The 14,358-nt window shown below is 40.0% G+C and overlaps 1 protein-coding gene across 1 annotated transcript; it reads left to right on the forward strand.

Annotated features, from left to right (window-relative positions):
* Positions 1-1,919: 1,919 nt before the first annotated feature.
* On the forward strand, positions 1,920-11,678 carry LOC130264954 (translation initiation factor IF-2-like). Its single transcript, XM_056513640.1, has 2 exons — positions 1,920-2,415; positions 11,604-11,678. Exons 1-2 carry the CDS (start codon positions 1,920-1,922, stop codon positions 11,618-11,620), a joined length of 513 nt encoding a protein of 170 aa, XP_056369615.1. The 3' UTR covers positions 11,621-11,678.
* Positions 11,679-14,358: the final 2,680 nt, after the last annotated feature.

Genomic DNA, 14,358 nt, shown 5'->3' on the forward strand with positions numbered 1-14,358 from the left:
GGAGGCGCTCTGGAGCACAGAAAAAGAAAGAAATAAAAAACCATAATATAAAACACAAACAAAATGAAAACCCACAAAAACCCATACTCAAACAAACAGAAAACCTCCAACCCAAGCTGCAACAGGGGCCACTTTACAGAACTGAGTACTTTGCCTCTCTTTCCTGTTGCTCTTAAGACAAGTTCTTGCCAGATGCCCCACACCAACATCCTAACAAAGAACGCTGGGGGAAAAGAAGGTCTTTTTAAGTTGATCTGTGCAAATGTCGTAGTTACAATTCCTTTAAAGTGAATTACACACGTGTAATTTGCTGTTAACCATGCTGTTACAGAAGCTGACATTGAACAAGCAGAAATTCTAGCTGGAAGTTCTTTCTAGTGTGTGTGCGTCTCCCATTCTTAAGTGGAAGATCAAGAAATCTGCACGCAGTGTCGCTGTCAACGAGCGCGTCCCACTCCCCATAAGCCCTTCTCGTCCGTTCCAGTACCCTGGTAGAGACTTTTTGTCCCTTTCACCAAGCCATGGGTGAGGCAAGCAACCACTCTGCCAAACTGGGTGATAAAGGGCAATGTGGAAGATGTGGGACGGAGGAGCTGTGTAACCTCCGCGGACGTCCGAGGCTGGCAGGGGTGGCTCTTGCCTCGGTGCCGGTATTCGCCTGGCCCAGGGATGGGGCCCTGGGGAGTCTGGCCTTGGGAGACACGGAAACAACGCATTCCCATGTCCTCCGAAGCCCTCCACACCCACTTGGGTGCCCGGCGTGCCAGCACACAGTCTCTCTCCAGCCCCACCGGACAAGCAGTGCTCCGTGCCTGAGGGTGTCCCGTAGGAGACGATACTCGGTTTTCCGGCGGGACCCTCGCCGGGCGCGTTGCAAGCCCTGGAGAGTCGCTCACCGCCCTGCACGGCAGGGCGGAGCAGGCAGCGCAGGCTGGGGGGCCCGAGGAGACCTGCGGGCACAGGGAGGGGGTTCCCGGGAAGAGCAGCCCTTCCCGCCCAGTTAGCCACCCATGGGGAACGGGGGCCTTCAGGCGACGCGCCGGCTGGGGAACAAAGTCCAGATAACTTTTGGGGAGAAAAGGGGAGCCCCTCTCCGTGCTGACAGCGACCCGGGACCAAGCGGCAGCGGGCTCCGCCGTACGGACACCTGCCGCGCCCGCAGGTGGGGACTGCACGGCACAGACACCGCCAGGCACCCGAGCCTCCCTCCCGCCTGCCCGCCGCGGGCCAGGGCGGGCTGCGCTTCCCAGGACAGGTACGGACGGTGTCCGCAGCCCATCGCACCCACCACAGCCGCGGAAGGCTCCCCGGTCTCGGTGCCCGCGGGTGCAGGAATCACGCCGTCAGTAGCCACGCCGGCAGGCAGGCACACGACGCATCAACTTTCTCCCCCGGACCCTCTCCCCTAGTACGAAACCTCTTCTCCAGCCCGTTCCCCAGCAGCTTGCCCAAAAGAGAGCCGCCCCCCGGCCCGCTTACCTCGCATGGTGTTAGTTCCCCGCTCCGCGCAGTCATGAAGCTAGGAGCCCAGGAACCGCACCGCACAAATCCCGTCTCAACACCCCCGAAGGTGGCAGCCGCCGCAGCTCTGCTCCGCCGGGAAAACCATACCTCCGGGGCGGTTCCGCGGGGCGCGGCTCCGCGGGCTCCCCGCCGCCGGGCGCGCTGCTCCGGGGCGGCCGCCCCGCGGCGGAGCCTCTGCGGGGAGCGCCTGAGCGGCCGGGCGGCGGCGAGGGGCTGAGCGGGGGAGGAGGAAAGGAGTTACGTTAGGAAAAAACGGGGAAAACACGCGGAGGCAGAAGAGAGGGGGGTGCCGCGTGGATGGCAGAGCATGTGCGCTTTCACATGACAACGGCGCCCCTCAGCAGCTCCCCGGTGCGGATTTCCACTGCGCAGCCACAGCAACGCACGGAGCGAAAATGAGACCCAGTGAGAAAGCGGCAAAGAGGCTTATAGCGGGGGCTGGGCGGTGCCGCCGCCGCCGCCCCGCCCGCTGTCAGCGCCGCCGCCAATCGCCGCGGCCCGCCCGGCCCCGCCGCCGCGGGTGGGCCCGAGTGCCGCCCGGCCCGGCCCGGCCCGGCCCGGCCCTGCCCTGCCCGGCCCTGCCCTGCCCGGCCCGGCCCGGCCCGGCCCGGCCGGGTGGGCTCCGCGGGCTCCGGGCCGCAACTTGTGCTCGCCCTGGGAGCGCCGGGGGTCCTGCCCGGCAGGCGAGACTGGCCGGGGCGGTGCGGGGACGGGGCTGCGCGCCGAGCTCTGGAGCCCGTGGAGAAAGGCGGCGGGCGCGGAGGATCGCCCCGGGTGGCGTTGCTTGCGAGCAGGCGGTGTCTCCGGGGAGAAAGGCGAAAGCGCTCGGTCACCACGGTGTGACCATCATCGGGAAACAGCATTTTCCGACGGGAATGGGAAAGTTTGGTGGTGAGTCATTTTCTCATTAAAGAGTGAATCTGGACGTCGAAAGCGATTTGTTTTCCGGTGTAAGACTGGCAAAAGGTTCTGCAGAAACCGGTGTGTTCTGCGGCCAGCAGGATTTTTCACGACTCACAACTCTCCCTCTGATTAACTGATAGACAAACTGATGTTTGTCCCCGGAAAAAAATTAAAATCCCAAACAAACAACCCCCATACAAACAAAAGAAACAAAAAAGGCAACAAAAACCACCCAAACAAACAAACGGATCTCAGTAAGACATCTTAAAAACAAGTCCGTGTTATCACGGTTCGTAGTTCCTAGCTCCAAGCCTAAAATTAAAAAAAAAAAAAAAAAAAAAAAAAAAAAAAAAAAAAAAAAAAAAAAAAAAAAAGCCTCTGATTTAACTAAAATGGATCCTTACAAAGTTACTATATCGACCTCATAAATCAAAACGGGATATATATATATATGTATTTGATACTGTTAAATTAAATGCAGACAATCCAAAATAGATCTATTTGTTACTACATGAATTATCAGACTAAGTTCTATTATGTCTGTTTTGCAAGAAATCGTAGGTGTGATCTCTTTTGCTGTCTTAGGATTTGTTGTAGAAAAGATACAAAGTGGAGTGCCCACTGTTAGTGCTAACTGGCAGAGCTTTATTCTTGGGAGCAAGGTTGCAGGGTTTAGAGGAGCAGTTCTTGCGGCTAGCCTCTTTAAAAACACCTGTTTGAATTGCAGCTGACAAAGACATGAAAGAGTCAACTCTGCCAGTATTGAAAATGTCTTGATTTACTTGACCATGGTGAATTTTAACTGCATTCACTGTAGTGAAGATAGGGTCAGTTAAAAAAAAAAATTACTAAAAATTCTTAATTCCTAAGATACTAGATGGGATTTGAATTGCATTGTATTTACGCAATTTATATACTGCATGCAGAATTGTTAATACTCATGTGGGGTCTCATCCAGAAACTTTTACCAATTGTTTGTTAATAGTTAGGCTTTTAGTCTACTTATATCAGCACACCTTTCAGTAACAGTTACGTGCTCTCTATCTTTTCACGAGACGTGGAATTTACAGTGGCATGTTTTCTTTTTAATTGGGATTTTAGCAGATGTGGTTGGTGGCAGTTAGGCTTGCCTCCAGGATTCTCTTCTATGGATTTTCCCACAAACCATCTCTTCAATCTGTTCCTCATGTTCAAAAGTTTCTGAGGTAATTGCAATGAAACAACTCATACACATCACTTTGCAAAGCATGTTAGGAAGTCTCATCTCATAATACCTATAATTTACCTGATATCTAATATAGAATTTAGTGAATAGTGCTTATGGCTCTTACAAAAGCAACGAGGAGAGAGAGCAGAGATTCCACCTACTCGTTGTATTGGAACCAGAACATTTCTTTTATCCCTACTGGAGATTCACCTAGCAGCAGGAGCAAAAGTCAGGTGAATTACAAGAGGAAGTACGCATTCTTTTCACATATTCTCAGGACGTCGTGTTCTTGGTTATACAAATATGATTTTTAGATTTAATTGTTTTCAACCTGCATTTTAACACAAATCAAAACTTTATTAGGTAAATAACAAGCTATCTACTTGCTGTGTGTGCATTCAAAATACCTTACACTATTACAGTGAGTTCTGGGTCGTCTTTATGTGGGATTTGTATGGTGCTTTTGACAATGGAGAAAAAAAAATGTCCTTATTCTTTCTTAGCTTGATTTTGATAGAAAGATTTTTTTTGTTTTCTTTTTTTTTTAATTTTAATTTTATTTTATTTTTCCCTACAAAACCCACATAATTTGGTCTCTGGAATTTACATTTCTCACTACCATATGGAGAGGCAATTTTTATTTATCCATTTTCAGAAACCCTGGCAGACTTTTAGTTTATTCATATTTCTTGTTCAAATATAGTGTATGTACAATGACAATTCAGGTCTGAGGTTCTTCACTAGCAAAAGCAAGTTGTTCAATTTGATTTTCTCTAATATTTGAGATGAAATATTGTGTGCTAAGTACTAGTAGAGGTGGTGGAAGAATTAGACATATTATAAACGTGAACTTCAGTTAGAGACAGAAAAATTAGAAATACTTCATTTAAAATACAGCTTGAAACTGTTGTATGTTGAAGCAGGTAAACAACATAGAAGAAAGCCACATGATCTGAAGTCATACAGAAATTTATAGAATATTTAAATACTGAACACATATCTTCAATAGTTAAATAAACTGAGTGGTACAATTTAGCACACTATTCTTCAAAAATGTTAGTTATCCTTGGTTTCAAAGAGGGCCTTTTCTGGTTTTTCTCATTTTAGATGAATGCTTCAGAGAAGAAGTTTAGAAAACATCACACAATAGACTTAAAGTATAACAAATAATTTGTCATGCTTCAAAAGATAAACAAATATGTTATAGCAAAAGAACTATATTACTGCTATTGTATTTTCACTGCAAAATAACAGTGAGGAATGGCTTTTCAGAATATTCACTTGTATTACCATCTTTCCAAAGCTTTTTGGATCACAATGTGCTAAGACATTATTTAGGGCCACATACTTTTATAATTTTAAAAATTTGCAATATGTTCATTAGAGTTGTAGCAAGTTATGCCTAATTTAGTTACTTCATTAAAAAGTACTGAATGAACAGTCAAAACAAACTGTATCAGTCAGGTCCCGTTTCATTCCCCTGGATATCAATGGCTAATTTCTGTTGGCATGAAAGGAAGCCAGATGCACCCCATAGTCAACATTTTTTTCTTAAATTCAGTAGGAGTAGCATTGGTTACAATTTTCTTCATCTTGTCTGTCTCCAGCTTCATTTCCAGACATACCTAACTTTATGTAAGTAATAAAAAATATTTTCTAATTTTTCATTTTATGACTTTTGTACAAGCTATTGACAAACTCAGGAATGTGAGCTTCTCTCATGCTTTCTTCACTTTAGATTAATTTTCTGAAATTTCTCCTCATTATATCACCTGCAATCTGAAAACATGCACATCCACTGTATTATTTTTTTTCTCCTATGAAGACTTGCAACCATTGTACAATTTCAAACTGTTTCCACAGAATATTATTTAATTCAGAACTCCGCATTTTCTTCCAAACTAGTAAAATTATTTTAAAAGCAGCCCTAGAAAATCCTTACACAATAAGAAACATCATTTAGCAATTGAAAAATCTTTAATTATGCCAATTTGGTTTTAGAAGCTAGCAATGTAGTATATTCTGACATGACAGGATAACCAGAAACTTGGAAAAATAAGGTGAAAAACCATGCTCGACTTTTTCCTCTGTCTTGTGAAATGAAAAGCAATCCCTAGCCACAAATAAGGAATCTCAGCTCCTGTTAATACTTGTATTTCATTCTGTATGTTCTTCCCTGCCTTAATGGCAAAAATTGTATTGTGACTTCCCATCCTTTACATGCAGTGTCAATCACTGGATCATGCTATAAAATATCCCAATTAAACATATCTTGGAATAGGAGTGGATACTAGCTGAGATACTCGATACCATTGCCACCTCAACCCCCAAAAATGGTCAGCAAAATGTTCAGCACCTGAAAAAAACGTCTTTTAGGGATGTAATTGCTGCATTAAACCTAGAACACCAAAACTTTGAAATTATATTTTGGATTCTAAACCTTAGCCAAGGAACTAGCTAAACTTGATAGGTAACCTGGAGTTTGCTCTGGAGTAACTACAGCATATTCAAATATTGATGAGAGAGGAAGCAGCAGCGTAAAACTGTCTTCCTGCAACAAAAAGCCTGCCAAGAGGCAATGACCTTCCAGGATTTGTATCCACATTCTCCATCCTTGGAAGGTCCAAGGGTTCCTAAGTTATTTTGAGGCAATCCAGGGCCAAGAGTGGGCTTCAATGAAGAAGAAAGAAAGATAAGAGTTGGAATGAATATTTGGGCAAAATTAAGTGCTGAAGGAAAGAAGCATGAGGCAGAAGACCTGCCTTCGGATCAAATCCACCAGTGCTTCAAATCCACCCGGCAGCCTCTGAGCACTAGACACTATAGCCTGGGAATGAGACAGAGTATCATCAAATGTATATTGCTCTCATGAAGTAGATTAAGTGTAAATGTGAGGATGTATTACATGCAAAATTTTTTCCCTTTAAGTGGATACTGACTCTTCACCTAACTATTCATTTGGTCTCATGGAAACAGTCTGATTTTTCAGATTTTTGATAGTTTCACTGGAAATATGCAAACCCAGAATACAGTTATTTCCTTCCTTCCTTCCTTCCTGGAATCCTGGAATCCTGGAATCCTGGAATCCTGGAATCCTTCCTTCCTTCCTCCCTCCCTCCCTCCCTCCCTCCTGGAATCCTTCCTTTCTTTCTGGAATCCTTCCCTCCTTCCTTCTTCTTGACAAAGAAAGAATCTTTTCCATAACAGAATGTGCACCTATTCCATGACAGTATTCCTCAGTTATATACAGTTTTTCATTTTTCCCCCTGCTTTGTTTCTAAAGAATACCTACACCATATCAGTATAAAAACCATAGGGAATAACATCTACCTATTTGCATTGTAGATACTCCAAATACTTTGAGAATTTTATACATCAGTTACCTCCTATTTTTATAGCAAAAAAAAAAAAAAAAAAAAAAGCTTTCAGCATAGCTAGCTTTAAAATTGATATCTCATAATACATTTATTTTCAGATAGTTGGAAAAAATATGCTTAAACACAATCAGGCCAAGAATATTCAGAGTGCCTGTTGCTGGCCTAGTTTTTGAAACTGATGAGAATAGGATCAGATTTTTGAAAATACACATACTAAAAAGCAGATTTTTAAAAAATGTTAAAGTATAGTTTGAAGAGAATAAAAGAGCTTACAGATTGTTTACCCCTGTTTTTGTCATGATACATTTACATTACAGTGCAAAGCAAGCAAGATATTTACCTCAGATAACAAAAACAATCTCCAAAAGCAGAAATTACTATGGATGCTTCCCTTTCATTTAAAAGAGCTCTTTCTCTTATAAAGCTATTAGCACCACTTTAATTTATGCAGTTAATTTTTCCATCCAGTTCATAGGGCAATCCCAAGAGGGAAAAAATGGCCCCAGCTCTATCCCTTATATAAGGCAGGCAGATTTAGCAAGTCTTGATCTGAGAAAGTAGCAATGCAAATGCTTAGGATTAAACATGTGGTTATGTGGCTTTTTTTGAATTAGAATCTGTGTCAGAATGCTTATTTAGCTACAATTCTGATATTAAGAAAATCTTCTTGTGTTTGCTGACCTAATACAGAAAGTGGCATTGTTTTGAATGTTCCTTTTGTTTCATACATTTATGGTAAGATATATTGAATATATAAATGTTTGTATGAGAGGCATAAATTAGCTAATCAACATTTTTGGTCTATTTCCAAAATTATTTATGCGATGTCTATTGTGATAAGATATGACTGTGACTGAGACCAAGAAAAAACTTCTAGATACAGTGATACAAAAACTCTGAACCCCTTGTACTTGTGAATATATGCACATGGATGAGTTCTCGTAAGATATATTTGAAACTAATAAATACTGATATAAATTACTAATTAATAATTACTAATAAATGCTGGTATAAATTGAGTTCTTGGCACATGCACCACCCCATGCTATTGTTACTGTGTGTCACTATGGCATAAAAGTAGAAAATACTTAAATAATTCAACTATTAAAGATGTTTCAACTATTAAAGATGTTGGTAACTCCAGCCATAGCTGGCTCATGGGTTGATAAATACATAGGTTGGACCCAAATAAGCAAGACCAAGGAACTAATATTCTTTTAAATCTCAGTTCTCCAGGATGGCCATTTACATCTGACAAACTGTAAATGTTCTCAGTTTAAATTCTCGGTTTAAATCCCAGGAACAGGGAAATGTAAAAGCCCACTAGGACACAGTGTAGCATAAAGACGCAAGCCAGTTTTAAAATAAGTATTTTGGGTACTGGCAACAGTCAAGCTGTGATAGCAGAAAGCTTACTCTGTGGAAGAAGTTTATTCTGCTGCATGGGCATGTTTAGCAGCCTGTTCTGCACTTCATGCTATTGTGAGGTGGCTGCTGTGCAATATTTTGCATAATACCTGCCATGCAAAATATATCCAATAGAGCAGAGGCACCTGGCAAAAAGCACTTAACTGGGCTAGAACTACACTGCTCAAGAATATATATAATACACATCAAACACGTAATAAGGTGTATTATACGTATAAAACTATAAAACTATGTACAGTTTATCTAATAGCTTTTGTCTATTCATTATACCACTTCCCCCTTACTCAGAACTTGCCTGTGTAAAATTTGGCTGGTCTTGAGGTGCAGACTCTCTTTGTCAAGAAGGAAAACATTCACATGACATGAAAGAAATGATGCATTTCTGAAGAAACATTACTTATAGTGGGATGTGTGTAAATGAAGAGTAAATCTCCAAACACTTACAGTTTTTGCAAGATTCTCAGATGAAATTAAAAATTTCAAGGCTGCTGCTGCTAATAGGACACAGTGAAAAACCAGCAAATGTCTCTCTCTATGCTGTTAATGCCAATGACAACAACAAGATCCTGGGTCCCCCAGGCCCCTGGTAGGCTGCCACTGCATTGCAGGGAGATAGCTGATGTGTCAGAACACATTAACTTTCTTGGCAGGTGGGCAAGGAACAACTGTACAAAGAGGTATTAGGTGATTAAGGAGTATGAAAGCATGATAGTAAGTTCAATTAACAGACAGGATGTAGAAACATTTGGAAAATGTTCATGTAACAACAGCATGGACAGTACAATTTTCAATACAATAAAAATAAGAAATAAAGGGTAGGGTAAAACCCCTATATTCAAAAATTAGGGATTGTAAGCAAAGATTAGAATTACATTGGAAAACAGAAAAGTACAAAAATAATTGCCTTGCTAACCACAAAAAATTCAAATTAATGTAATGTTTATTCTCCTGTTATCTTTTCAAATGTCTACTCATTCGTAAATGCAGGCATTTTAGCTAAACAAAGTAAGCAATTTATCTTATGTGGGATAGACAATCATACTGCTGTCTGCTATGTATGGTATTTTAGCATTTTTATTAAAATCACTTGTTTACAAGAACAAGAATAGAGAATTATGAGGAAGATAAGTACTAACAGACACAGGAACAGAAATTATGCACAAATGAAATTAAGAAACATCCTTAAAAGCACTGTATGATACCTTGGTGCCTTTCTTGGTATGGCATTACATCATGTTTTGTGTAGCATCTTTTTTGTAACTGTCCAGGACACTGCACACATTACTGCAGTAATACTAAACAGAGGGAATACTGCAGGGATGGGAAGCTACATAATTCTTCTTGTATATCTTTTGGGTCTTAGAAGAACTTTCACACATTACACAAGTTCTTTCTACTCTGTGCAATGACAGTCGTCTGACCAGGCTGAAAATGCCTGGAATCCACAGAAGTGGGGATTTTTTGAAGGCTGATAAATGCTACATTTGGGAAAAGATTTTAAAGCTTTTTCTTGCAGCTCTTGATGAAGTCTGTAAGCTGTTGAAATTTTTATTTATTTGTAAATAAATAGAACAGTGCTTGCCATTTTTGGAGAATAAGTATTGTCTTAGATCATTGTATGATAAAGTATGATAATTCCTATGCTTCTAAAGGCTCAATAGAATGCACAAGTGCTATGCATGTATGACTTTCTATATGTCAAAATAATTTTTAAAAGCTTTAGGTGAAAAAGTGTTATGTTAGAAAGCTTTAGTATCGTATTGTCAGCATCAGTTATGTAATTGTTGTACATTACAGACGCCTTTAGACTGTCATATTCAGTGTTTCTTTTAGATTGGGAAGATACTAAAACAAGAGAGTCCACTAAAAAGAAATAAAAAGAAATAGTGTCAGGCACTTCTAAGCCTCTTCAGAATTACAGGAAGTGTCAAAATAATGATGAAGACAATATTCAAATGACAACTGTAGAAACATTATTTGAATGACAATCTTGTCAGGCTGTTCCTAGCAAGCTCTTGAAGTCATAGTAAGTCTATGGGGCTTTTTCTTTCATTCAAAACAAACAATTAAACAAACAAATGAAAAAAATCCACAACAAAACCAAAACCAAGCGAACAAAAATGCACACCAAAATTCCAAAATTAAAAACCCATTTTCATTGCTTCCTTGGTGTTATGAACTATGCTATTGAAACAGACATCTTCTTTAAAGAAACAGACACTTTTCCAAATACAGAGTCAAACACCAAATAAAGAAACAAATCAAATCACTCCTCTCCTCTGTGCACATCTCCCTGGCTAGCCAGATTGTATGACACATTTGGAACAGTTTCTATGCTGAATCAAACCTTTCATTCCCAAATATACTGGTGCAGAGAAAGCCAAGGGCCAGATTTCAGTTTCAGGCTTTAACTATTTTGTTTCAGAGAAAGATAAGAAGTCAACATTGATAAATACTGTTTTGTCCATGGACATTACCCTCTTGCTCCACTAAATCTCCTCTCAATGTGTTAGGTCTTTCTGCACCATTTTAAGCTATTCATTCATGCTTTTGTCTTGCCTGTGAAACTGCATTTCTGTTAGTTGATGCCTTACTTATAAACTTACCCTGCGCAAGGATCAGTTTTATTTCCCTTCAGCTCCCTACATAATTTATGTAAACTACCAGAGGAGTACCTAAATGCTGGCACCAGATAATGTGATGTTCAGCTCTAGCTGTCCTACATCTTATTATGGTCTCCAGCCTGGCTGAGAAGAAATAAGCTGGTCAAAACCAGTCAAAGTCCAGTCCTACCTGGAAATAGCAGAGAAAATTATTTCTTGTAGACAGTTCTGCCACAGTGTTTTGAAAGTGAACATTGGTTTGTATGCAGTGTAAGGCTGTTGCTGGGCTCTTTCTGATGCTAAAATGTATCAGTTAAAATAGTAGTCAATAATGTCTTTATATCTAGGAAATTCCTTCCAGTTCTGCCAGAAGAATGACTTAATGTGACTGAACTACAATCCAAAACAGAACTGGATGTGAAACTACAGATGAGTAGGGAACTCCAGCTTAGCCAGCTGTTGTGCTTCCTCAGTGGCACAGGTACCACAAACAGAGGAATTCTCCACTGGTTTAATGTAGAATTTTTAATTTGATTCAATTACTCTTTCCTTATATTTTAGGTGGTCCCAGATACTGAGGAGACTGCTTAAACCTGTGGAATGATACATGTGTTCTTTTACATAGCAGGACTTTATATGATAAGCATAAATAACTGGAAGATGAAAACTATGGACTGGTCTTGAGCTTGAAATTAATTTCTCTATCAGTGAGGATCATTAAAAATCTGTTTTCTGTGAAAACTGTTTTTTCTGAATTTTCAGTTTTTATATGCCTATAGATATATTATATTAACACCACTCCATTTCCTCACTTCTTTACACTGTAAAGTATATTGTTTTGGTTAAACGTTTCCACCAGCTATCTTGTACTATATGACCTGAAAACCACATTTTTCTAAATACATAGTAAATACTGTGAAATTGTGTATTTCAGGAAGCGTAATTTTCTTTATATATGCTGTAGAAATATAATTTTGAATTAGTAGGCTCTGTTTGCAGTCAGATTTTGATGTCACTGAGGAATATCTGCATATAGCAATGATTCTTACCTTGTTAGAAATTTAAGCTTGTTATTATTGTCTTGTTAGAAATCTAAGCTAATATCTCCAAACTAATCTCATGCCTTGTGAACTTACTGAGGCTTTATTTTTAAAACTTCACGCTTTTCATTGCTGCCTTTCTTTCTTAGTGTGACTTGCTGAGTATCTTGATCTGTAAAACAGGTTGTAGAGCTGGAAGCAGTCTGTAGCATGGAAGGTAGTCCTGAAGTCCTCACTCAGCAAGGGCTTTGTGCATGAGTCCAGGAGTCTTTGGAGCAAAGGTGGTGCAGCAGCCTCAGCTCTGGTTCTGTTGGCACATCTTGGTTGCAGCAGCTCTTCTGATTCACAGAATACTCACAGCAAGTGTGGCCTCAGCCAAGCCTTCAAAGCCAAGTTCTGTTGTTGGTTGCACTGATCCAATTGTGAATTCATGCTGGCCTGTTTTATTCATTCATGGCTCCTACTGGTGTTAATGCCTTTGGACATGAAATTAATGTTTATTGAAGCAACTTCTGACTCACACAATATTACTGTCCCTACTGAAATTATGGAAGGATTTGACTAAGAGGAGACTTCAGAACTTTGTAAATATTGAGTTAGAGTATAATTATCTAAAAAATTGAAAATTGTTTGATGCTGGAGTAGGAGCAACTGTGCTGAATTTATTGGAACTGCATCTTGTTTCAAACCGCCTCATAGTTTTATTTAAAGCTCTGCATGCTTCAGAGAGGAATTTCAAATAATAAATGTTTCAGCCAGGCTGAAAAGTATTAGTAGGTATTTCCTTTCACCCTAGCATGAGTTTGAGAGAATCAGCTTTTATTCTCCTATATCCTTGATGCAAGACTGCTAAGAAACATGATGAGATTTTTTTCCGGTTTTTGCTTTCCATATCTGGAAGTAAGAAGTGATAGCAGTGATTCTGTACTCTCAGTAAATAAATATTCCACCTTAACTGTATTCTGAAATTTAGATACATGCCAATTCATTATTTAGGCATAAATTTAAAAAATTAAAATTCAGCTTTATTAAAAAATTATGGGGTTTGACTTAATATCCTAGGGTGAAGCCAAGGACAGACAACACTAGAAAACTGGCTATTAACTTCATTAATGACTGATTTCCTCAAGATTATTGCTATTAGAAACTTAATTCAGTGGTTTAGAACATAAATTACATAATTTCAGTTGCTCTGCCCAGCTTTAAATAAGCTGTAGCGTGATTTGAGGCCTATTTGGAAGAGCAGCTCTTTTTAATTTAGAATTTCCATCTTATCTTTAGCCTGACTACCTTGGACTATGTATTTTCAGCAAAAATCCTAAACTAGTACATTGGAAGCATATACTTCAACTAAAAATCTAAAGATTCAAATTAGGCAGAGAGGACACGAAGATCTGATGTATACTCCAGCTTCAATATGGGCAGAACTGATGGCAATTAAAATTCATCTCCAACCTACCCAGTAGTATTTTCCCTGCATCTGTTAGGAACTTTTCTCTCCATGCTTTTCTTTCACCAATATTACAAAAGAGAAATGCAGTCAAATGCAAGCTAGTGTAAACTCCATGCAAACAATTAATACAGTTTCAGTATTGCTCTATTTTACTGAAGCAATGCAAAGGATTGTACTACCAGCACAATGCATAAGAAACAGCAGTAGATTTTGAATAAAGTGTTCTGCATTCCACTGGCAGCTGAGGAGATCAAACAGAAAATATGCCAGCAGTATAGACCAATGCATTATCACCCCCTCCCTCTTGCTGCATAACTGTGCTTCATAATGTGCCATAACATTGGCAAGCACAGCTCAGAGCTTTTTAAGAACACAAGGAAGCTCATGAATAATGGTTGAATCAGGAAAGTGATAATTAAATGAGACAACTGAATGCCGGTGGAGTCCCCAGTGGAAAATACTGTTCAGTGAAGATCATCTTCATTTTCCTGGTTTTAACAATACAACACTAAAGATATTTTTCCAAATCAACATTTTAATGAAAATTTTAAAGTTCCCAAAAAAATATTGAAGTATCCCAAAAAGATATGAAGTATTTTCTTGTATGTGATCTCTAGTTCAAAATGGAATGTAAGGGATGTGCTTCAAAGAGGGGGGAAAATTAAAAAAAAAAAAAAAGCTTTCGTTCTTGATTCAGTGAGAGAAAACATTTTGAATATTTTGCTGATTTACCAAATTAGTTGACATGGTTAAATTTGTAATATGAAATGTGACAACCAATAATGGGTAAATTGTAAGCATCTTGCCTTAAATGTTTGCTTCA

Source organism: Oenanthe melanoleuca, chromosome Z (assembly GCF_029582105.1).
Source record: "Oenanthe melanoleuca isolate GR-GAL-2019-014 chromosome Z, OMel1.0, whole genome shotgun sequence".
Classification (NCBI taxonomy): domain Eukaryota; kingdom Metazoa; phylum Chordata; class Aves; order Passeriformes; family Muscicapidae; genus Oenanthe; species Oenanthe melanoleuca.

Excerpts from the sequence above, each read along its gene's own strand:
- LOC130264954 (XM_056513640.1), top strand. The coding sequence starts at position 1,920 with ATGAGACCCAGTGAGAAAGCGGCAAAGAGGCTTATAGCGGGGGCTGGG.